Genomic DNA, 26,142 nt, shown 5'->3' on the forward strand with positions numbered 1-26,142 from the left:
TGATTGACGGTCGCCCATTCCCCGCCACCTACTGTTTCCTGGCTTGCAGTTATCTATTTCAGTTAATCTTTCTGCTTAAAGGGCCATATTTCATAAACAGAGGATCGTCACGTCCTGGGTCATTTGTGTCGATGAGAGATTCTGTGGGCCTAAAACAAAGGGATACCATCCCTTTCCCCTAAAAATCTCAATTTTTTAAGAAGGATACATGATTACAATCAATCACAGATAGTCATACAGAAGACATGGGCCACAGGTCGACCAAAGAGGGAGTATAGAAGTGTTAAAGTTACAGCACTAGGATACAAGTATGAGCTATAGGGGTAGATTAAGAAAAGTAAGGACATACAGAGGACACCACACTACAGAATGAGTGTGAGGTGGGTGGGTGAGGAGCAGAGCGTGTACCACTCATTGGTGGGTTCTGTCTCCTGCACCTTAAGAGGAAGGGGTCCCACCTACTCCCTAGCCCGGTTATACCGCCGGGGACTCGGTCGCGCCCATAACAAACTCAGTAGAAACGGGGAACACCACGGGAAGGTGCTGTTATGGACACAATAATGCATGAGAGGCCATATGCAATAATCTCTGTCAGACAGGATTACGCGGCAATCAATGCACCTGGAAATGAGAGGTGTTGGGTTCGAAATGCACATCAATTTCCTTTCAGCAAGCGGGACGTCCGGCCCAGACCTTGCAGCTCCCCTTTTTGCTTTAAAAAAGAAACTCATTTAGGGTCATAGAATTAAATGTACTTTTCACTCTGGGAAGGTTGGCACTCGACTGGCGAGTCTTGGATCTTTTTCAGGCAAACCGCTTCACCAGTCTGTCTTTCAGGCAAATTGATCCCCATTAACTTTCACCCATGGTTGTGACTCTTCATGAAACAGAGGTGTTTTGTCCCACTTTTTAATTTTAAAAATTTTAAATTTATTTTTGCCTTAACCAATCAGAGTGTTGGAAACAGATCATATGATATTCCTTACATTTGTAATGGATATATTGAGATTGTTTGCGTTATTTAGCTATTGGGAGTGGGGAAGAAAATAAAGAAAGATGTATGTTTATCCAAATATTTTGCAAGTTGTTTGTATTTGGTTTTGTTTCAGGGGTGCCAGTTTTCCGGTTCATGCCGGAATTCCGGTTTCGCGATATCTCGAAGTCAAATACCTCTGGTTTCAGTGTTTTGAGTAAAATAATCTTATAACATAAAAACGGTGATGAAATAAGAGTAAAGTTTAGGCTGCATTTTCAGTAGGAACATTTCCAGGTTTGGCAAAGTGTCGTGTCGAGATTTTAGTTTCAGGTTTCCTGCTGACACCTATGTTTTTTTTGTTTTTTTAAAAAATATTAGAAATTTATTTTTGACATCAGCAGCCGTTGTTTAAAATAATATTCAGAAAAAAGTTATGAAAAATTATATGCATTATATTTGCTGGTGCAGACGATTTCTTTTTTATTATATTATTTTTAAAAAGGCATGTTAGGCATAAAATCACAACACTCTTCGCGTTATTGTGCTGCTATGTGGTCAAGTGGTATGACACTCATTTTCAGATCGGGAGGTCCTGGGTTTGAGCCTCACTCGGTGCCTAGTTGAGTCTTTGGAGAGGCCTCTTTACTCACGTTCGCTAACCGTACTCAAGTGTAAACTGAGTATCCTGGCCGCTAACAACGTTGTCTCTGTCCGAAAAAATTGTAATACCGCCTATGTCACGTGCCGTCCTACGTGTTAAATTTTGCTGTTGGCCAGGGACCCCTTGTAAAGCGCTTTGAGCACGTTTAGTGGATATTGCGCTATATAAAAGCTCAATTTTTGTTTCATTATATTATTTCTTGACATTGTTTATGAATGACTTCTACTGCTTGCTTAATGTTGAGATAAAACAGTTGAACCTTTTTTGACTGGTGTTTTTTTAATTTAGGTCGTGGAGGAGGAAGAGGTCGGGGAGGTGGCCGAGGAGGACGTGGAGGTAAGTTTACTACTTCTCATTCAAGGATTTAATTGCTGTACTGGATGTGGATCGGATCATGTCATAGTGGGACAGCGTGGCTCAGCGGTGCAGTCTTTGCTTCGTATCCGAAAGGTACAGAGCTCGACGGCCCGCCGTGTTGTGTGGCCTTGAGCAAGTCACCTAGCCGTAGTTCACTTTGCAGCGCTGCATTGCGGCTGCCACATTGGTTATTCCAGTCTTACTTTTGAATAGACCTTAGAGTAAAATTTCTCCATAGGAAGAATGAAGGAATTTTTATTTATTTTATAATAATATAATGAAATTTATTTATATTGCGCTCACTCCTCTATACAATAAAGCTCAAGGCGCATAACAATAACTTCAATCCATTCAAATTTCTCTCTCTCTCTCTCTCTCTCTCTCTCTCTCTCTCTCTCTCTCTCTCTCTCTCTCTCTCTCTCTCTCTCTCTCTCTCTCTCTCTCTCTCTCTCTCTCTCTCTCTTTTATTGCATTATTATTTTTTACCAAGGAAGTCATGAATATAAAACATTAAGCTAAAAATGTCTATATGGGCCTGTCAAAATGTAATGAGAATATTAGTAAATAATGGCTCATATTATTGAAACAATGCACAGATATTTAAGTCTTTTGTGTTTCTATATGTGAGCAATATTTACTCCTAACATGAATTCGAGAGAAGCTCTAGATCTACTGATAAAATTATGCCTTTTCGCAACGACATCATAAGACATAGTCGCCTAGGCATTCCACGAAGGAATATAGATAATTCATTAAACAAGTTGTTTTTTAAAATTAATTATTATTTTTGTTACTATATTGTTGTTGTTATTATTATTATTATTATTATTATTATTGTTGTTGTTTTTGTTGTTGCTTTTAATAATATTTACAAAGAAGTTATTGATTCAGTTATTTTTTCCATGTTATAAATATACCATGTAAATGATTCATGTTTCCTGTGTGTTCTGAATAAAAAGAGTGGTTATAAATAGCTATAGGACGGTCTTTTCACACCTAAGATAATAATAAATGATGATAATTTTATAACCCCTCCCACTCCCCAATCTATTCCTGTCTAGGTGGTGGCATGAGAGGAGGCTCCAAAGTGGCAGTGGAGCCACATCGTTTTCAAGGTAAAGTTTAAGTTATAATAATAAGAATAAGAATGTACTTTATTCATCCAAACAGGACATTTTTTGTACAGACGTATAAACTGCCGATAATGATACATACATAAACATAATGATATACTTAAATAAATTGTGGTAAATAGACCTGTAAATTCTCAGTCAATTAACTGAAATCAGTCAATTTGTCAAATTCAAATATTTAAAAAAAAGGAAAGAAAGAAAGAAGTGAAGAAAGAAAGAATTCACAAATCGTAGTCGAATGACCGTAAAGTAATTAGGAGTGTTCCATAACGCTACGCATAGCTCATGGGAGCCGTTGATATTAACGATGGATTTATTGCCAAGGCTAAGCGACGCTTTTTAGAATTGGCGTGACTGAACACATCGCAGTGTAATTTCACACAGCCTTCGTTAAATTATTTTTTCACTTTCCAACCTGTCGTGATCCCAACGGTAGCCAATTTTAACTGAGCCGCCGAGCGATAAATTTCACTGTTTCGTCTAAGCCAAAATTGACCACAATTACAAGCTGGGTTTTAAAACTATAAAAAAAAAAATAAAATGCGAATGCCGGAAGTAACATCTCGAGTAGATGGTGGAGACACCTTTAAATCGAAAGTTAGATTAGGATAGATTGATACAAGCACATTTCGATTGCCTCACATTGTAAACAAACTGATTGACCGTTTCTTCACTGATTGAGTACCTGATTATAAGGAACAATGGTAAGTAGCCTAATTAATTCCCGTGCAAATCAGGACGTTTTCTGCCATTGTTTTGCTCAAGCCCAAGCGAGCTTGCTGTTTTGTGGCGATTTACCTTCATTAAATTCTTTGAATTTTTCCGCTACGCCTGCCGAAGTTTCTTCTTGATAATTCACTTCTACTTAATAATTCAGTGTATTAGCCAGAAGTCATATTTATTTAAGTTTTTTTTTCTCTGTCATTTACTGATTGAAAATCAAGTTTGCTTGTTGCTACATTATTCTAATGTTCTCACAATGGCTGAGCTGTTCGTGGATCGCAATTCAGACTTGTCGAGCATCGATAAAGTTAAAGATGTGAGTGTGAGGAATAAATTCAATTGGTCATGGCTAGAAGTTAAAGATGATAATGGTGATTATTTTTCTGACTATGTCAAAAAAAAAATTCCAGAGGCAGGAATATGACTATGACTTTTATGAAGTCATCTTTACCTATATGATTATGAATGACATGCTTATTTAGCATTCCTTCTACATCAAATTATGGCAGTCATACTTCCATAAGAAATAACACCCACTATTTTAATGTATTGTATTTATCACTCTCCTCTCCATTTTAAAAATAATTGAATCTTCAGTTTGTCGAAGAGTTTCAGTCAATTTTTATAGAGCTCATTTACAGGTCTAGGTAAAGTAAAATTTGGTAATAGGTATAGTGTAATGATATTGTGAGCTATAAGAATAATTTCATAGTATAAATTTCAAGTGACGTACAGATTATATAATTGTAAAGACAGATAAAATACAGGGATGCCAAGTTGTCGGGGTTTTGTCTTGGTTTTTTTTTTTTTCACATCTCAGCGACTTTTCGTGTCTCCAAGAAGGAGGCCATTGAAGGTCCTTTTTCTCAAGCCTGAGATGAAAATATGTTACAGTTTATCAGTCAGATATTGAAAAGGTTTGAACTGAGATATTGCCATGTTTAGTTAGAAGGGCAATTTTTATCAAAAATGAGTTCTTGTCATAAATGATTAATTCATCCCTTTTTGTTCGGGAAATATCAAAGCTTAATTTCACTTCTAAATATTTTTTACAGCCAGTCAAGTTGAAAAAGTATGAAATTTAAGAGAATAATCGCTGGATACCTTTCCCATACATCTGACCATAACTTCATGAAAAATCACACAATTTACTTCACTCTGGGGAGCAAATTCTTTCAGAAAATGCAAACCCAAAATTGTCACCTTCCGACTGATGATGTCATGCACTGACACATATTGGAATTAATGCAACAATATTGAAATAACAGACTAAAAAACAAGAAAACTCCACTTGTTTAGTTTAATACTCATAATCAGAGAATGCTTTTATGAGGGAAACTAATTAAAGCAATTTGGTAGAGTTTATCCATGATTTTATGCAAAAGGCAATGGTGGGCATAATAATAATAATGCTGAAAACTTATATAGCGCTATAACTCTGAGAAACCAAACTTAAATGCTTAAATTACAAATTTTTTGGCTGAAACATACTCATTCACACCCAGACGCACACATACATACACTAACAGCACGACACAAACCAGACACCTATCTTGCTTCTCGTGTCATTATGATGATAACGAGTGATGCAGGGTGCAAGGGTTAATAGATATGATCTCATGATGTGATTGAGAAGATTATCATCCATCTGTTTGTTTCTTATAGATTGTGAGACAAATATTTTTCTAAAAATAAAGTTGTCCATATATTTAAAATACTCTTAAAAAAATGACAAAGGCAAACATTTTTTTTTTTTTTAAATAGAATTTCATAGAACATTGTATATTGTTTTGAAGAACAATTTATTGTTATTTCTGTTCGTTGATAGGTTTGATTGTCTCTCGTTTCAGGTGTTTTCATTGGTCGAGGAGGTAAAGAGGACGTGTTACTGACCAAGAACTTTGCAGCTGGAGAGTCTGTTTATGGAGAGAAGAGAATTTCAGTTGATGTGAGTTTTATTTGAACTGATCCATTTTTACGCTTGTGAGTTTATCTTGGGAGCTTTTGGAACTCAAAATCAAAACCCCAAAAACTAGAGCAGTTATATATAGTGCCATATCCACTTGGTGTAGGGCCGTTCCATGTCAAGTGGACCAAATTTTCGGAAATTGGGAACCACACCCCTTTTGATTTTCCTCAAACTTGGCTCAATTGAAGATACTTATGAGACATGAAGAAAACCCTTATAGTACCAAAACCCTATTTTTGTTATATTATGTTGGACCATATGTTATTTATTGAGATACAAATCATCAATGACGTAAAATGAAACATGAAAAAATATATTGAATAAATTGTTGTTTTTGCCGAACAGCATGGGGAGCCTTATTCAAGGGAAGATAACTCCAAAAGTTAATAAATATTTTCATTTTCCTTGAAATAATTGTAATCTATGCTAAAAGCTGTACAGGATTACCAAATTTGAGAGAGTTAGCTTGATTAATAGAAAGGTTACAGCCTCTCAAAATGGAACTACGAGCAAATTTGAGTTTAACACGTTTTGAGACAAAATTTCAAAAAATTGTGAAAGGTTCAAATATCCATATTCTGAACTGAAAATTTGATTTTCTTCATGTCTCATAAGTATCTTCAATTGAGCCAAATTTGAGGGAAATCAAAAGGGGTGTGGTTCCCACCCTTGGTCCACTTGAAGTGGAATGACCCTGTATGTGCTCAAAGCGATTTGCAAGAAAAACAGTGGAAAGGCCTAGCTTTTCTATCCTATTGATTGAAGAATGTCTCAAAATTTTCATAAAAATTGCAGTGATGATTACTGAATTTCTTTCCTGTTATTTGTATCGGTGCTGATGGTTTTCCTCGGATCCGCGGAAATCCGCGATTTCGGAGTCCAGAGGAGGAATTTCCTCCTTTTAAACATTAATTTTCTCGAAACAATGTGCTAGCAATGAGAGAGTTGATGTGTGGTGGAACACACAGGTGCAGTTTCCCACTCTCCAGAAGTTAGCCAGAATATCAATGATAATCTATCATCTCAATTGCTCTGATAGTGGGGTTTAGTGCAGTAAAAATGGGGATTGAAGGCAATCGTTCAACATTTTCCTACTTTTTCACTTTTTGTCACCATCAGCACTGCTGTATAGACTTTGCTTGGTTAATGACTTTGTTTTTTTTGTTTTGTTTTTGTTTTTTTTATAACAGAATGCTAATACTATTTACTGCAAATCTTGGGTAGTGCTGCATCTCAGTCTCTGACGTTAACAATCGAATAAAGAAAAATGTAATTGAGCATAAAGAAGCTATTGGTTATTAATAATAATAATATTATAATAGGCATGTTGTGTGGAAAAGTTCTAGCCAGCATTGAAGAATAAAAAGTACATAATTTTTTTATTTAGAACCAAGCTGCTCAATAGCTGGGCAGATGTGACATCAGACTATTGAATCTTATTGCTCTGATAATTGGGATTCCCCCCACTTTTTGTCACCGGCTATGATGTGGTCTTGTGGTATGACATTCGCTTTCTGATTGGAAGGTCCTGGATTCGAGTCTTGCGCTCCGTGCATAGTTAAGTCCTTGGAAAAGACTCTTTACTCACATTCTCTCACCGTACTCAGGTGTAAAATGAGTACCTGGTCGTTAACAGCGTTGTCTTTGTCCGAAAAATTGTAATATTGCCTAACAAGCGTCATGTCCCGTCCTACACGTTAAATGTTGCTGTTGACCAGGGACCCCTTGTAAAGCGCTTTGAGCACATTTAGTGGATATTGCTCTATATAAAAGCTCAATTTAGAACATAAATTTTTTTTTTCTTTTTGTTTTTTTTTGCCTGGTTAAATTATTAGGTTTTTTTTCAATTTATAAAAATAGGATGGTGATCAGAAGGTAGAGTACAGGGCATGGAATCCATTCCGATCCAAGCTGGCAGCAGCCATCGTCGGTGGCATCGGAAACATTCACATCAAACCTGGCGCCAAGGTCTTGTACCTGGGAGCCGCCTCTGGGACCACAGTCAGCCACGTGTCCGATCTGGTTGGGGAGGTGAGTTGTGTAGAGATGAGATGGATTGATTCTCGTTTATCGTAGTTTTTTTTTTTTATACAGCCAGCCACATGCGTATGCCGAATCTTACTAATTTTTCTTAATCTTACGAATTTTAGACACTTTTTGTGGCCAAGTACTAAATTTTATGGGAAATTACGAATTTTTAATTCTTAGTCATACTTAATAATAGGGAAATTCCACGGGTAACGGACTGACAAATCGGACCAAAAATGCATACATTTCGTGCTCTGAAATGCAATGTATTTATTGTATGGAGCTAATATTTCCCATGGACACGTATCATGTCCACCCTTATCATATATCAAAAGGATAAAGATGAATCTTTATCAACTTGAATTTTTTTGACATTATAATGTTGGTAACGGACTGACATCAGAAAATCCATGTTTTTCAATTTTATATGTAGGTGGATCAAACTTTCTGAAGTTAAACCTTCCAGTAACAAATAAGTTCTTTTATAGTAACCACGAGATTATGTTCTACAACACTCTAGCAATATTTAAAAGATTGTCTAAAATTTGAATCTGCAGTCTTTGAAAAAGTGTCGGTAACGGACTGACAAATGGATGGTAACGGACTGACACCTCTGAATTTTATTACTCAGAATAACGGTTACTACATAAAATCCAGAGCAAAGAACAAATTATGTAATTAGGAGCAACACTGAATACCCATTGTGATTGATCAAACCAATACTCTTCCTTATATGGATTGGGCATGATGAGTAACTTGATGGGTGACATCTGATTACCTCAATCCCAACTTTGCTTTTGAAAAAATTAAATAATGAAATAATGATTCGCGGAGTTGAAATCTATTCTGTCGCAGCCAAACAGGAACTTTATTTCAACTATGAAATTAAATTATCAAAAAAAAAAAAAAAAAAAATGTAGATAAGAAAGGACTTAAAAACTGGGGAAGGTTTAACATTCATTTGGTACTTATTTTTGAAGCTTATTTTTATTCTGTATCTCATCTTGATTTCTGAAGCTTAGGAATTGTCAAAAGGCATGACCGTCACTTCAAACTGGTCGATAGAATTGGCAGTCAATCTCTTCCTCATCTGCACTTGACCAGAAAGCCAGTTATAAGATCTGAGAAAGATCTTCAAAAATTTCGTTTGGACCATTTTATCCTTGATTGTTACAATTTTCTTATGCAGATTGTGGGATTTCTCTTAGAAGTACATTCTGAGGTTCTGAGGGAGCAAAATAAACTTAAACCAATTTTGATTCCTGGATGAAATTCACTAACAATCGACAACCTCTTTTTCAGGGTTTTTTACACGAAACTTTTTTAAATTTTCGTCCTTTCTCTTTTTTCATCTCTCACAATTATGAAATCTTTTTCACTTGGTGCTCGCCAAGAGTACTTCTTGTCCAAATAGAAATTTTCGATCAAATTATTTTATTTCATCTTGAAAGCCCATTTCCATGATTAAAATATTTCAAAAACCATTGGTTGATGTATTGGATGCCCTTAGCAGGACAGGCATAGTTTAATTTTTAAAAAAGTTTTTGGGAGGATTGTAGACCCTCAAAGTTGAATTCAGTATTTTACTTTCCTGTGCTGAAATGTGAGGCAGATGTGGATTTAGGTGTGCTTGGTTTACTTTCTTTTGGAGTTGTAACTTGATCGGCTTTTCTCTTTTTTTTTTCCATTTTGCTTGAAAAAAATCCCGTTATTTCTTTTAAGCGTCCTTTACAATCACTTTCAAGTTTTCTTTGAGACTCCTGCTTTTGTTGCCTATCTTTTTCCTAAACAACGTAATGCCCATCAGCTTTCAGTCTTTCTTGATAATTTGAACCATGGATAGAGTAGGAAACTTGAACCTGTGAATAAAGAAAATTGAGCGAAATTACATCATAAGCTATGAAAGACAAATCGGAATAAAAAGCAAATCTTGTTTTCTTAAAAATAATACAATAAAACTAAGAAAATAAAACTCATTTTTAACTTGTATCATAACAACTAAAATATTGACATTATACACAGCTAAACAGCTTGCTGACCCACTACATTTAAAGTGACTCAAAAGTTTTTCACATTAATTTAAATGTGTGATTTTCTTTTTATTTCTCCCAGGGCTTCTTGCCCCTTTAATAGAAGACTACTACTGGCTCCATTGTCATAAGGATATTATAGAACAATAAACAGGGTTTTTCCCTTAATTCAAACATAGCAAAAATCTTCAAGTGATCAAAAGATTCACAAGCTTTAAAAGATTCAACTTACCTATTGCAAAATAGCAGGCTTGATGTTGAAGACCAGTGTTTGAAATTTTATGATCCAAATGTTTATAAAATGGCTGCCTGATCAGTTGAAACACATTGGAGTGGACATTACTCTTGAGACTTAAAAAACAACTTTTATATATTGTCTTTGAATTAAAATAGAATTAGTCAGTCTGTTACTGTCAGTCCGTTACCCTAAAAAATGTCAGTCCGTTACCCAACAAAAGTACCTTAAATGATAAATTTCTTGAAAAATTGTCTTACAGTGCTAAAGCCATTCATGTAAGGACAGAAAATCTGAAAAAGTGAGTCTGGACAACAATCACATCTTTCGTAGATGAAAAAATACTGTTTTAATGGTAACGGACTGACATACAATTTTCCAAGGTCATTAAAACGACCGATGAGGACAACATTTAATTAAAATCGTAAATTTCAATGTTTATATAGGTTCTTGATACTTATAATTGTTTTAATATCAATAAACAACAGCAAAGGTGGCTATAATTTTGTAGAAATTGCAAGATTTATAATATTGAGAAAATATTCTTTTTGTTCTTCAAATAGGGGATACCCTTACATTAAGCTATAATAAGCATCCTGTATCACAAATATGCACGAAATATCCTTATATTCATAATCCTGAATGATTTTCCAACAAATTGGTACCAAATTTTAATTTGTTCTTAAGAATTTGTAAATCACCCCTTCGGTTGACATTTTCATGGAATTTCCCAATAATGATAAGAAGAAGAAGGAACAGCTGCTACTACTACTACTACTACTACTACTACTACTACTACTACTACTACTACTACTACTACTACTACTATTACTACTACTACTACTACTACTACTACTACTACTACTACTACTACTACTACTACTACTACTACTACTACTACTATTACTACTGTAATAATGATCATAATAATAATATTGTGGTTGTTCGTACACAATTTCAGAACTTACGAATTTCCATGTCAAATTGCTAAAAATTGACATAAAAATTGCCAAATTTGAAGTTTCCAATTTGGCATGTCTGCAGCCACTTAGGTTGCCAAACTTATGTAAAAAAAAAACAAAAAAAAAACTTAAATTGTGCCAATTATTTCTCCTTCTATTCTGTTTTTATGTGATGTATTTATGTTTTTATTGTTTTCGTTGGCTGAAGAAGAATTTTGAGCCGGAAATGTTCTGTGTTTGGTATTTTGTTCTCTTTTGAAGTTACATTCGTTTTAAAATTTTTTCTTTTTTTTTTACTTCCACGGGTTCTAGCAGCTTAGTGACACTTTACAGGGTTGCCAGTTCAGAGATGCCAACCAGTACGGGTTTCTCGTATTCTGTACGGTTTTTCTTCCGAAATACGGGCATGCGGTTTTATCATGAAAAATATGGGAGTTGAAGTGAAAAATCCACGAAATTACGATCACAACACGAAAAGTGTTTTCATGCAGAAGAACTTATTTTCTTTGTTTCTTTCTGTCATTTCTTGAGATAATTTGCCTTGCTGTTGTTCACGTTGATATCGATTTCTGCACGGCGCAGTGAATACAGGTTTTTGTCTCAAAATACAGATTTTTGGTCTTGAAAATATAATAAATGATAAATGGCATTTATATAGCGCTTTACCCCGTTGTCACAGGCTCTAAGCGCTTTACAGTGATATAAAACAAAACATATTACAGTGAGACAAGTGTGAAGGAAACGTGATACGAATTCAATTTAACAACAACAAAATATGAAAATAATATTGCAACATTATGACATAAAAAGATAAAACTTTAAGCGAGATTTGAACGTTGTCAACGAATCCGAGCATCTCACGTGTGATGGGAGAGAGTTCCGAAAATATGGGTTTTCAAAAAGCTAGGTTGGCACCTCTGCCAGTTTTCCGTTTATTTACGGAATTCTGTGTTCCATAAACTCTCCGTATATTTTCCAATCACCTGCTAAATGGAAAAAAGTAATTGTATAAAATATCTTTTTGTGGGGTTTCTGACCTCACAGTGGGCAGGGAGGCACTTACTGTGTCTTCTATCCCCCCTGTATCTGGATGGGGTTTCTGACCTCACAGTGGGCAGGGAGGTACTTACTGTGTCTTCTATCCCTCTATATCTGGATGGGGTTTCTGACCTCACAGTGGGCAGGGAGGTACTTACTGTGTCTTCTATCCCCCTGTATCTGGATGGGGTTTCTGGCCTCACAGTGGGCAGGGAGGTACTTACTGTGTCTTCTATCCCTGTATATCTGGATGGGGTTTCTGACCTCACAGTGGGCAGGGAGGTACTTACTGTGTCTTCTATCCCCCTGTATCTGGATGGGGTTTCTGGCCTCACAGTGGGCAGGGAGGTACTTACTGTGTCTTCTATCCCCCTGTATCTGGATGGGGTTTCTGACCTCACAGTGGGCAGGGAGGTACTTACTGTGTCTTCTATCCCCCTGTATCTGGATGGGGTTTCTGACCTCACAGTGGGCAGGGAGGTACTTACTGTGTCTTCTATCCCTCTATATCTGGATGGGGTTTCTGACCACACAGTGGGCAGGGAGGTACTTACTGTGTCTTCTATCCCTCTATATCTGGATGGGGTTTCTGACCTCACAGTGGGCAGGGAGGTACTTACTGTGTCTTCTAACCCCCTGTATCTGGATGGGGTTCCTGACCTCACAGTGGCAAGGAGGTACTTACTGTGTCTTCTATCCCTCTATATCTGTTTTCCAACATGCTCTCTATCTTTGTCTTGGAATGAGATTACTTTGTTTTGTCCTGGCCCTGACCGGATATCCTGGCTGAGAGGGAAACAGTTAAATGTATAGTTAGTTTTTCGAGATGATGTTGTTTTCCTTGTAAATAATCTCTCTGTTATGTACTGTTATTTTGTTATATTCTTAACATATGGTTTGTAAACATTTGAGTGTATTCCTCTATGTGGGGACTTGTGCTGGTGTCTGGGTGAGACTTTTAGGTGATCTCAAACTAAGTACACTGATGGTATGCTTTTGTAATCTACATCTGTTCCCTATTTGAACCTTTTCCCTTGTCTTACTGTATCCTCAAGTCCTTGTTATTGTACATCTAGAATGTTTTTATTATCGCGGGTGGTTGGATGGGAGCATCACCCTTGAATCATATACCTATGATGTTCGCATGGGTGTACGATCCGATAGTGATGTCGTTTCTTCTTCTCTTTACTAGCCTATCCTGCTTCTTTGGTTTGTGATTGTATTTTTAACAGGGGATATTTTTTTTTCTGTAAATCTTCTGCCTGTTTGTTCTTGGTTATTTATAATTTAGCTTATATCTTTAGGTTATGATTTTGATTTACATTTGTACTATTTTTGTTAGATTGCTTGTTTTTTTGTTTCAGCGGTCTCTCATATAACCTCAATTGTGTTGGAAGAGACCTAAAGCAACAAACAAAAAAAAAAACAAAAAAATTTTTATTATCCAATTTCCTTCCTTTTTACTGGCGCTGATATGACCTAAATGTGTTGCGAGTGCCGTAAAACCCTTAAAAACAATGTCTTTTTACAGTAGTTCAGCACTTATAAAGGGATTGGTCGATGTGCTTGCGTAAAAGTTCACTAAATTTTTTGCCTCCTGCACTTTGCCACGTATCTCCTTATATCTCCTTAAAGATTTCAAAGAGAAAGTTCATAATGAATAGGGTTAAGATCTTGTACTTTTGGTTGTACAGATATTTTTTTTCTTCTATTCAGTTTTTACAGAAAAAATAATTTTCAAAATATTACGGAAAAGCATTTACTCACATTGTGCCATTCAGTACAAAGAATACTATAACATCTTTCATCTTTATTTTTTTCTACCCAAGTGTGTGTGTTATTGCTATTATTATTATAATCATTATATCATTATTATTACATTATAAATTACAGGAAAAAAATTATGGTAAATTTTTTAAATTTCAAAATGGATTTTTCGGATTAGATATGAGATTACAGATTGATTCTCCTATAGTGGGCAGGGAGGTACTTGCTGTGTCTTCTATCCCCCTGTATCAGTTTTCCAATTGCTTTCTGTATTTGTCTTGGAATGAGATTACAGAGTTTTGTCCTGACTCTGGCTGGTAGGGAAACAGTTGAATGTATAATTACAGTTTTTGGGGATATTTTTTTCCCCTTGTAAATCATCTCTCTCTTGTGTACTGTTATTTTGAACATATGGTTTCTTAACATTTGAGTGTATTCCTCTTAGTGAGATCTTGTGTTGGTGTCTGGGTGAAACATTTAGGTAATCTCAAACTAAGTACTTTGATAATGTGCTCTTGGAATCTACATATTTTCCCTATTTGGTCCATTCCCTTTGCATAGCTGCCAACCGTTCCGTTCAAAACGGATTTGTTCTGTATTTGGTTTCCTGAGTCCGTAAATCCGTATTTTGTAATTTTTAGTTCAAAATCCGTATTTTGTAATTTTTGGCTAATTTGTGGTAAACAAGGCCATTATTATTATCACTATTACTACTATTATTGTTATTATTATTATAATCGGTGTCCAGCGAGAGATGATGGGCTGGGTTTAAACCAGCTCATCATATCCTTTATTCCTATGTAGCTCTTTAATTTAAATTATGCCTTTCTATCATAAATGGTTTTCACAATTTAAAAAATTCCACTTGATTATATGTCGCATGTTTCTCACTAAAACCTTTCATAATGTATTGGATATTTGCATAAAATATGCACGTTAGCCTCGATTATACTTTTAGTTGTCACAAATAGTTTTAATTAAAAATAGAATTAAATCCAACATCTTTGATTGGAAGGTATTCAATCAGAAAATCAATTGCTTATCACCACCACCATCATCATCATCATCATCATCACTGCCACTACTACTACAACCACCACCATCGCCACACCATCATTTCATGAAGCACCACCATTACTACAACCACCTCCACCACATCATCATCATCATTGCCACCACCACTACGACATCATCACAAAACTATCACCATTAGAACAACAATCACTACCCCATCCTTACCACCACTACTACAACCTCGTCCAACACAACAATATCACCACCACCACTTCTGCAACCACCACAACCACATACATTATCATTACTGCCACCACTACAACAGCCACCATCATATCATTATTACCACCACACCTACCATTCATTTTAATATTTTATACGTCATAAATTGGTTTTGGAACTTTACTTGATTTGAAACAAGGGGTATTAGGATGATTATAGATCTCAATAGATTATATTTTGTTTGCATAAATTCCTGTTTAAGCATTGAAATTGTTCGGAATTGTTTCTGAAGTTTACCTGAGCCAAATTTTAAGTTGGCTTCTCTAGTCAACTTGAAACAATGGGATGTGGGCATTAGTGAATCTGTGAATACGGGTGATGTATGTGGCAACTACCACTACTACTTCAACCATCATCACATCATCATCCTTACCACAACTACTACAGTTTTTGAAATTCCTCCGAGTGATGTCAGAAATTGCTGGGAGACACATTTTGGATTGCATCACAATAGCTTTTAATGAAATTTAAATTTATAGGTTATTTTTGCATGGATGGTTCTTGATCTAAGCCCTGAAAAATTTCCTCCCTTTTAGTGACCAGTATTCTGACCCCTGAATCACCTACTTTTTAGCCAATCTCCCTAATTTTTACCCCAGAACGTCCTCTCAAGTGATGTACCAGATTGCCAGTTATGCATTTCTAAACGTCCTAAGTTATTTAATTGATTTTGCAATTGAGGCTGTTGAATTCTTTATTTTGTCTGTTCTGAAATTTTGATCTCATTGTGGAAAGTGTTATTTCTTAATAATTCAAATGTGCTGGAACTCTGGCAACATTTGGACTAGCCTCTTATTTTAAACTTGTTAGTGTTAGTAGTAGTAATTAAAAATGCTGACTTTTATATGTTGCGATTTGATGAAAGGGGGGAGGTGGGGCACGTCATCCTCTCATCCCGGGCCAAATGGGCGTTCCTTATTTTATTTTTGAAAAGTTGGCAGCTATGCCTTTTCCTCAAGTCCTTTTCATTGTACATCTAGAATGTTTTTACTATCCAATTTTTATCCTTTTTACTGGTTCTGATATGACCTAAATGTGTTGCAAGTGCCGTAAAACCCTAAAAAACAAACAAACAAGCAGATTGTTTCAATGCGGGTGGTTGGATGGGAGCATCACCCTTGAATCATATACCTATGATGTCCGCATGGGTGTACGATCCGATAGTGATGTCGTTTCTTCTTCTCTTTACTAGCCTATCCTGCTTCTTTGGTTTGTGATTGTATTTTTGACAGGGGATATTTTTTTTCTGTAAATCTTCTGCCTGTTTGTTCTTGGTTATTTATAATTTAGCTTATGATATCTTTAGATTATGATTTTGATTTACATTTGTACTATTTTTGTTAGATTGCTTGTTTTTTTGTTTCAGCGGTCTCTCATATAACCTCAATTGTGTTGGAAGAGACCTAAAGCAACAAACAAACAAAAAAAAAAAAGATTGTTTCAACCCCCATAATATTTATTATTTGTTCAATACTTACGTTTTTTTGTTTTTTTTTCTCTGGGTGGGGTTCCTGACCTTCCATAGTGGGCAGGGGGGTACATGCTGTGTCTTCTATCCCCTTATAACTGTTTTCCAACATGCTTTCTGTCTTTGTCTTGGAATTGGAATGAGATTACTTGGTTTTGTCCTGGCCCTGGCCGGAGTCCTAGCTCGGAGGGAAACAGTCAAATGCATAGTTATTGTTTTGGGAGATGATGTTTTTTTCCTTGTAAATCATCTCTCTGTTATGTATTATTATTTTTGTTATTTTCAATGTATAATATAAGCATTTGAGTGTATTCCTCTTTGTTGGATTTTGTGCTTGTGTCCGGATGAGACTTATAGGCAGCGGCGTGGCGTATTGACGGCATATGGTGGTGCCATGATTAGAATTAGAAGAAAAATTCTAAAACAGTGAACACGATTAAGAGGAGAGAGCACATGTTAAAAACTCTCTTTTTTGGAAGGGTGGGGGGAGGGTCGATGGTTTCTACGAGTGGACAAAACTCACAAAAACAAATAATTCATGAAAACAACAAACCACAACACTGAGATACAAGTCCCGTGTAAAGGTCTTTGTAATTATTCTTTGTCAACCATTTAAAGGATTGGATTTGGTAGATAATGCAATCAATATGTGATAAATGTAAATCAAAAGAGAGAAAAAAAACTACAACAGAAATTACTTACTTTTAGTACTTGTAAAGAAAATCTGCAAATCTTTTTATAATTAGTTTATTGAAATCTGGAATGGCTTCTATTTCAGCTTTGTGAATTGATAGAATCATCAACGAATTTAACCGCTCCTGTTTCATTGCATTTTGCATGAAATTTTTCACTCTTTTAAGGGCACTAAAACACCGTTCAGGAGGTCAAGAAATACGATGGAAGTGGTTAAGGTCACTATAGCCTATAGATGTCCATGATTTATCAGTGTTTGTTGTATCTGTAAAAAGTAGACAATAAAAACAAAAGAAACGTTTTTTTTCTCTCTAAACTAACTGTGAGCCATTCATGTCTGTCATACCATGTCACTGAAAAAGAGCGTTTTCGAGATTTCCACACCTGTGTTCATTCAAAATCAGTTGGTTGGTGAGGAACTAGTCTTTTTATTTCTAATTTGTCATCTAGTGTCATTCTCCCAAACGGTCGGTGAAGCAAAGAGTCAACTTGATTCATTGCAATTCATTGTTTAACAAAACAAAACGTCAAAGTATATCTCAAATAATGGAAATCAGTGGAATACGATTAATGATTGCACAAATAAAAGGTAGATTCAGATCTTAAAGCATCACAAAGAAAAAATCACTCCACTTAAGTACTTAAGAAATCAAGAAACGCACCAAAGTATAACTGTTGACAATCTTCGCTTTCTTTCTCTGACTGACATAATTACACACGCACAAACACACACATACACACACACACAAATAAACACTCATACACGCGTAACTATCACCTCGGCACTATGATCAAGAAAATGTTGGTAAATTCGTCCACAATGCTTCGTTGCAAAGTATTACTTTATTCAATAATCGTGAAAAAGAGGTGGGGGGGGGGGGATTTTGATATGTCATATTTTACAGTTTTATGTTGTTTGTTTTTTTTTTGCTGCTTACAAATATACTTGACAATGATCAGTGTTTTTGACAGTTGATGTAATATTTTGGATGGCCGAAGTTACCCTAATTACGGCGTAAACGGCGCATCCCCCCAGTCCAACGATGGAGCTCTCAGATCCTGGCACAAGTCTAGGGGTTTTCCACTATTTGAAGATAGTATAATTCGACCCAGTTTCTAGCTCAATCAGCTGTAGCGATACTAATGGATAGAGAATTAACTGGAGCTTGGATTGCTTTGCACCACGGTGTTTGGTTTAGTCACTAATTCGCGCAGTGATGTCACCAACACACGAGTCGGCGCAGTGCGTGAATCGGAATCTTGAAAAGAGTGGAGACTAGACTAAAAAGGCAGAATGTTGGCGAGTTGGCAAAAGACAGAGGAGTTAAAATTTCTCAGTTTTATTTCTAATTAAATTATGCTGTTAATGATTTTTAAAAGATTGGTGCGGTGCCTGGCACCATTCGATCCAATGGCCCCACGCCACTGCTTATAGGTGATCTCAAACTAAGTACATCTGTGGTATGCTTTTGGAATCTACATCTGATCCCTATTTGTTCCTAGTTCCCCTATGTCTTACTTTTTCTTGGGTGCTTTAATTGTAATTCTAGAACTTTTTACCATCCCATTTTGTTCCTTTTTACTGGTGCTGATATGACCTTAATGTGTTGCAAGCGCCGTAAAACCCATAAATACAAAACAAAACATTGTTGTTGTTTTTTCCTGGGTTATCACCTAACTTCATTTTACCCGTGCTATTGTTTCATAATTTTGATCCAATTCTTTCTTTCCCTAGGATGGTCTTGTGTACGCCGTCGAGTTTTCACACCGCAGCGGTCGTGATTTGTTGAATGTGGCCAAGAAGAGGATGAATGTCATCCCGATCATCGAGGACGCCAGACACCCGCACAAATACCGCATGTTGATGGGTGAGTCAGAGTGCCTAGCTGGCTGGCATTGTGTCTTGGAAGAAGAAGAAAACAAACACCAGACCTGCCTCCATCTCTCTCGGTTTTCGTATTGAGAATTTCCCCCCGATACATTTTCAGAGCTGCCAACCTACTGCAAAAAATGCGGAATTGTACGCAATTTCAGTGATAATACCAGACCTGCCTCCATCTCTCTCGGTTTTCGTATTGAGAATTTCCCAGATACATTTTCAGAGCTGCCAACCTACTGCAAAAAATGCGGAATTGTACGCATTTTCAGTGATTGTACGCTTGTACGCATTTCCCCCAAGATTGTACCCATTTTCAGTGTACAGTCACTTCAGTTTTCTTCAGTTGTAATTCATATTATTACTAGCCTATTGAGAAACCTTGGTGACCAAGTGGATGTTCATATATTTTTTGACCAATTATGATCTTCATGCTGGGAGGTAGAATTCTGAAAGGATTGGATTATAGTCCTGGGAACATCATTGTTGCTGCAATTGGGCTTGTGTGGTGTGACTTTATGTAATTATACCTTCCTCTTACTTTCACAATGGTTAGTTTCCGTCGATTTCAGAATTGTACCCATTTTTATGAAATCTCCCCCATTTTGAGGTCCCAGTGTACACATTCTCATCAGATGGGGTTGGCAGCTCTGCATTTTCTCATTCCCAAATTACAAGCTATTAAAGAGGCTCCTGCTTGTCCGCTTTTCACGGAATCATTCCGCTTTTAAGGAAAAAATTCCGCTTTTCAATCGAGAGAGAGAGAAAATGTGTGAGCTATGGCATAACTGCCAAATCTTACGAATTTTCCGTAATTTTACGAATTTTAGAAATTTTTCATGGCCAATTACGAAATGTTATGGGAAATTACGAATTTTAAATTCTCAGTAATACTTAATGATGATAATAATGGTGATAATAATATTAATTATAACTACTACTACAATAATAATGATGATGATGATGATAAAAATAATAATGCTTTTCTGCAGCGCATGAGCATGACGATGTAATGTTGAAATGATCAGCAATCTCAAATACGCTTCAACAGTCGTAGCGTCACTTCCCTCGTAATGACGCGTGGTAACTTAGTAACACTGGCTCTAAACTATCTGAACAATGGCGGGCGCCGGTATGAAATATTTCCCCGGCGAGCATAAGAGCGTATCCAGAGGAAAACAACCCATAAATTTGATCATGTTTTGACTTTTACACAATCTGATCACAAGGCATATGAAAAGTTCTAGCCAGCATGAAGAATAAAAAGTACCGATTTTCTTTGTGTAGAACCAAGATGGCCGCCGCTGCCGGGCGGCGTGACATCAGACTACTGAATCCAATTGTGGTTGTTCGTACACCATTTCAGAAATTACTAATTATTTCCTTGTCAAATTACTAAAAATTGACATAAAAATGACTAAATTTAAAGTTTTCAATGTGTCAGGTCTGCTGAAGTGTTCTCGTTCATCGTCCTGGAAGGTTTATATAGTAACTTAATTTGCCTTTTGTATAGCGCAATATCCACTAAATGTGCACAAAGCGCTTTACAGGGGGTCCCTGACCAACAGCAACACGTAACATGTGTCACGAAACTTGACGCCTCTTAGGCGATATTCCAAGTTTTTTTTTCTGACATAAACAGATCTGTTAACGGCCAGATTCTCATTTTACACCTGATTAAGGTGAGAGAATGTGAGTAAAGAGCCTTTTCCGAGGACTCCACTATGCGCCGAGCGAGGCTTGAACCCAGGACCTTCTGATCTGAAAGCGAGTGTTATTCCACATTCTATGCGGTCTAGTGGTATGACACTCTGTTTCGGATTGGAAGGACCTGGGTTCGAGCCTCGTGCTCGGCACATAGTTGAGTCCTTGGATAAGGCTCTTTACTCACATTCTCTCACCTTAGTCAGGTGTAAAATGAGTTCCTGGCCGTTAACAGTGTTGTCTTTGTCCGAAAAATTGTAATATCGCCTAACAGGCGTCATGTCCCGTCCTACATGTTAAGTGTTGCTGTTGACCAGAGACCCCTTGAAAAGCGCTTTCAGCACATTTAGTGGATATTGCGCTATATATAAAGACTACATAGCCGCACAAATATTAATCTCAATCTGGGTGGGGATCCTGACCTCCCATAGCGGGCAGGGAGGTACACACTGTCTTCTATCCCCTTATATCTGTTTTCCAACATGCTTTCTGTCTTTGTCTTGGAATTGAGATTACTTGGTTTTTTTCTTGGCCCTGGTCGGAGTCCTGGCTGGGAGGGAAACAGTCAAATGCATAGTTATTGTTTTGGGAGATATTTTTTTCCTTGTAAATCATCTCTCTGTTATGTATTAGTATATTTGTTATTTTTTAATGTATTATGTAAGCATTTGAGTGTATTCCTCTTCGTTGGATTTTGTGCTTGTGTCCGGATGAGACTTATAGGTGATCTCAAGCTAAGTACATTGGTGGTATGCTCTTGGAATCTACATCTGATCCCTATTTGTTCCCAGTTCCCCTATGTCTTACTTTCTCTTGGATGCTTCAATTGTAATTCTAGAACTTTTTACTATCCCATTTTCTTCCTTTTTACTGGCGCTGATATAACCTAAATGTGTTGCAAGCGCCGTAAAACCCTTAAAAACAAAACAAAAACATTAATCTCAATGACAGCCAATTAAATCCAAAGAGAAAGATATTTCAGGAAGAGTACGTACAATTTTACACCTAATAAATTTACTTTTGCTGTAAATTCTCAGTCAATTAACTGAAATCAGTCCATTTGTCAAATTCAAATATTTTTAAAAAGGAAAGAAAGAAAGAAAGAAAGAAATAAAAAAAAGAAAGAATTCACAAATCGTAATCGAATGACCGTAAAGTAATTAGGAGTGTTCCACAGCGCTACGCATAGCTCATGGGGACCGTTTATATTAACGATGTATATATTGCCAAGACAAAGCGACGCTTTTTATAAAAGGCGTGTCTGAACACTTCCCTGGGTATTTTCACACAGCCTTCGTTAAATTATTTTTTCACTTTCCAAACCCGTCGTGATCCCAACTGTAGCCAATTTTAACTGAGCCATCGAGCGATAAATTTCACTGTTTCATCTAAGCCAAAATTGACCACAATTACCTGGTGAGTCTCAAAAGTATGATAAAGTAAATTGCGAATGCCAGAAGTCCGTTATGTAGACACCTTCAAATCGAAAGTTAGGATAGATTGCTACAAGCACATTTCGATTGCCTCACGTTGTAAACAAACTGGTTGACCGTTTCTTCACTGATTATAAGGAGCAATGGTAAGTAGCCTAATTAATTCCCGTGCAAATCAGGACGTTTTCTGCCATTGTTTTGCTCAAGCCAGCTTGCTGTTTTGTGGCGATTTACCTTCATTTCAATTCTTTGAATTTTTCCGCTACACCTGCCGAAGTTTCTTCTTGATAATTCACTTCTACTTAATAATTCAGTGTATTGGCCTGAAGTCATATTTATTTAAGTTTTTTTTTCTCTGTCATTTACTGATTGAAAATCAAGTTTTCTCATTGCTACATTATTCTAATGGTCTCACAATGGCTGAGCTGTTCGTGGATCGCAATTCAGACTTGTCGAGCATCGATAAAGATGTGAGGAATAAATTCAATTGGTCATGGCTAGAAGTTAAAGATGATAATGGTGATTATTTTTCTGACTATTTAAAAAAAATTCCACAGGCAGGAAAATGACTTTGATGAAGTCATCTTTACCTATTTGAATGACATGCTTATTTAGCATTCCTTCTACATCAATTTATGGCAGTCATACTTCCAGCAGTGATGCCAAAACTCCGGTTTCACCGGAAAAAACTCCGGTCTGGAGCAAAAAATTCCGGGCTCCGGGCACTTCCGTCAAATTCCGGGGAGGTCAATTTGTCCCAAGGATAGCCCCCCCCCCCCCCCTCCCCCCTCTTCCTTTCCAACCACATCATCATCATTGCCACAAGTATTACAACCATCATCACTACCACTAATACTGCAACCACCACCACATCATCATCAGTACCACAACTACTACTGCAACCACCACCACATCATCATCAGTACCACAACTACTACTGTAACCACCACCACCACATCATCATTACTACCACTACCACAACTACCATCACCATTACAACCATCAACACCACCACATCATCATCATTACCACTACTACTACAACCACCACCCCCACCACATCATCATCACTACCACTACTACTACAACCCCACCATCACCACCACATCATCAGTACCACAACTACTACTGCAACCACCACCACCACCACATCATCATCACTACCACTAACACAACTACCATCACCATTACAACCACCACCACCACATCATCATCAATACCACTACAACCACCACCACCACCACGACATCATCATCACTACCACTGCTACTACAACCACGACACCACATCATCATCACTACCACCACTACTACAACCACCACAACCACATCGTCATCACTACTACTACTGCAACCACCACCACCACATCATCATCACTGCAACTACCACTACCACATCATCATCACTACCACTACTACTACAACCACCAGCATCACATCATCACTACCACTACTACTACAACCATCACCACCACCACTACATCGTCATTACCACTACTACTACAACCACCTCCACCACATCATCATTACCACTACTACTACAACCACCACCACCACATCATCATCATTACCACTACTACTACAACCACCATTACCACTACCACTACAACCACGACTACCACATAATCATCACTACCATTTGTACTACAACCACCATCACTACCACATTATCACTACCACTACTACTACAACCACCACCACATCATCATCTCTACCACTACAACTACAACCACCACCACCACCACATCATCATCCGTACCACAACTACTACTGCAACCACCACCACCACATCATCATTACTACTACTACCACTGCTACTACTATGCTATACTGCTACAACCATTACTACTACTACTACTACTACTACTACTACTACTACTACTACTACTATTACTACTACTACTTCTACTATATTACTGCGACTACTACAACTACTACTACTACTACTACTACTACTACTACTACTACTCCTACTACTACTACTCCTACTACTACTACTACTACTACTACTCCTACTACTACTATCCTACTACTACTATACTACTACTACTACTACTACTACTACTACTACTACTACTACTACTACTACTACTACTACTACTACTACTACTACTACTACTACTGCTACTACTACTACTACTACTACTACTACTACTTCTACTATACTACTGCTGCTACTACTACTACTACTCCTACTCCTACTCCTCCTCCTCCTCCTCCTCCTCCTCCTCCTACTACTACTACTACTACTACTACTCCTACTACTACTACTACTACTACTGCTACTACTACTACTACTACTACTACTTATCCTACTACTACTACTACTACTACTACTACTACTACTACTACTACTACTACTACTACTACTACTACTACTACTCCTACTACTATTACTACTACTACCTACTACTACTACTACTACTACTACTACTACTACTACTACTACTACTACTACTACTACTACTACTACTACTGCTACTACAACAACCACCACTACAACATCATCATCATCACTACCACTACTTCTACAACCACCAGCACCACATCATCATCACAACCACTACTATTACAATACAACCACCACCACCACATCATCACTACCACTACAACCACCACCACCACCTCATCATCATTACCACTACAACTACTACAACAACCACCACCACATCATCATCATCACTACCACTACTACTACAACCACCACTACCACATCATCATCACTACCATGTGTACTACAACCACATCACAACCACATCAACATCACTACACCACTACTACAACCACTACCACATCATTAGCATCACGACCACAACTACTACAACTACTATACCACCACCACATCATCATCACTACAACACTTCAACCACCACCACCACCATATCATCATCATTACCACTACTACAACAATCACCACCACCACATTATCACTACCACTACTACTTCAACCACAACCACCACCATATCATCATCACTACCACTACTACTACAACAACAACCACTATCACATCTTCATTATCACTACCACTATTACTACAACCACTAACACCACATCATCCTCACTACCGCCAGTACTACAATCTCTACCATTAGGTTTTGGCGCTTTACTCCATTTAAAATAAGGAAACTTTGGGATTGTATTTGGCAATGTGTTTATGTATCATAATATAATTCTAATCAGTTATCTATTTAGAACTAAACAATATGTAAACACAATGCCAAATACCATTCCGATTCCTTGTTCTTGTGTGCTGAAATTCCTCTTTCGGCATTGGAATTCCTACGAGTGGTGTCCGAAACTCCTGTGAGCCAAATTTAAAGTTGGCGTCTCTGCTTCCAGTTATAATAACACCCACTATTTTAATATATTGTATTTATCACTCTCCTCTCCAATGATGCCCTTGTTTTTAAAAAAATAATTGAATCTTCAGTTTGTCGAAGAGTTTCAGTCAATTTTTATAGAGCTCATTTACAGGTCTATGCCTTATTAAACAATCGTTTAAATGATTTACATCAATTAAACATATAACATTATTGCTATCTTATTCAGGCATGTGTTATCTACACAAACCGTTCTGATCATATCAAATGAAAATGTTATTTACACATGTGTGTTTTTATTCCCATTTCGTCTCCAATTAGGCATGGTTGACACAATCTTTGCAGACGTTGCCCAGCCGGATCAGGCTCGTATCGTCGCTGTTAACGCTCATAATTATCTGAAAAACGGAGGGCACATTGTCATTTCTATCAAGGTAGGTCTTGCTTACAGTACAAGCTTGTCAATTTTCCTTA

General features: G+C 37.0%; 1 protein-coding gene across 1 annotated transcript in view; it reads left to right on the forward strand.

The window, feature by feature from the left end:
- The window catches only part of LOC144960179 (rRNA 2'-O-methyltransferase fibrillarin-like), a 43,987-nt gene that overhangs the window by 12,611 nt on the left and 5,234 nt on the right, over nucleotides 1-26,142 (forward strand). The window contains exons 3-8 of the mRNA XM_078893201.1: nucleotides 1,926-1,973; nucleotides 3,056-3,109; nucleotides 5,701-5,798; nucleotides 7,680-7,850; nucleotides 19,072-19,204; nucleotides 25,990-26,102. Of these exons, the coding sequence (XP_078749327.1) occupies nucleotides 1,926-1,973; nucleotides 3,056-3,109; nucleotides 5,701-5,798; nucleotides 7,680-7,850; nucleotides 19,072-19,204; nucleotides 25,990-26,102 (617 nt within the window). The remainder of the gene's footprint in view (nucleotides 1-1,925; nucleotides 1,974-3,055; nucleotides 3,110-5,700; nucleotides 5,799-7,679; nucleotides 7,851-19,071; nucleotides 19,205-25,989; nucleotides 26,103-26,142) is intronic.

Source organism: Berghia stephanieae, chromosome 14 (assembly GCF_034508935.2).
Source record: "Berghia stephanieae isolate SIO BIC M18660-M18661 chromosome 14, UCSD_Bste_1.3, whole genome shotgun sequence".
Classification (NCBI taxonomy): Eukaryota; Metazoa; Mollusca; class Gastropoda; order Nudibranchia; family Aeolidiidae; genus Berghia; species Berghia stephanieae.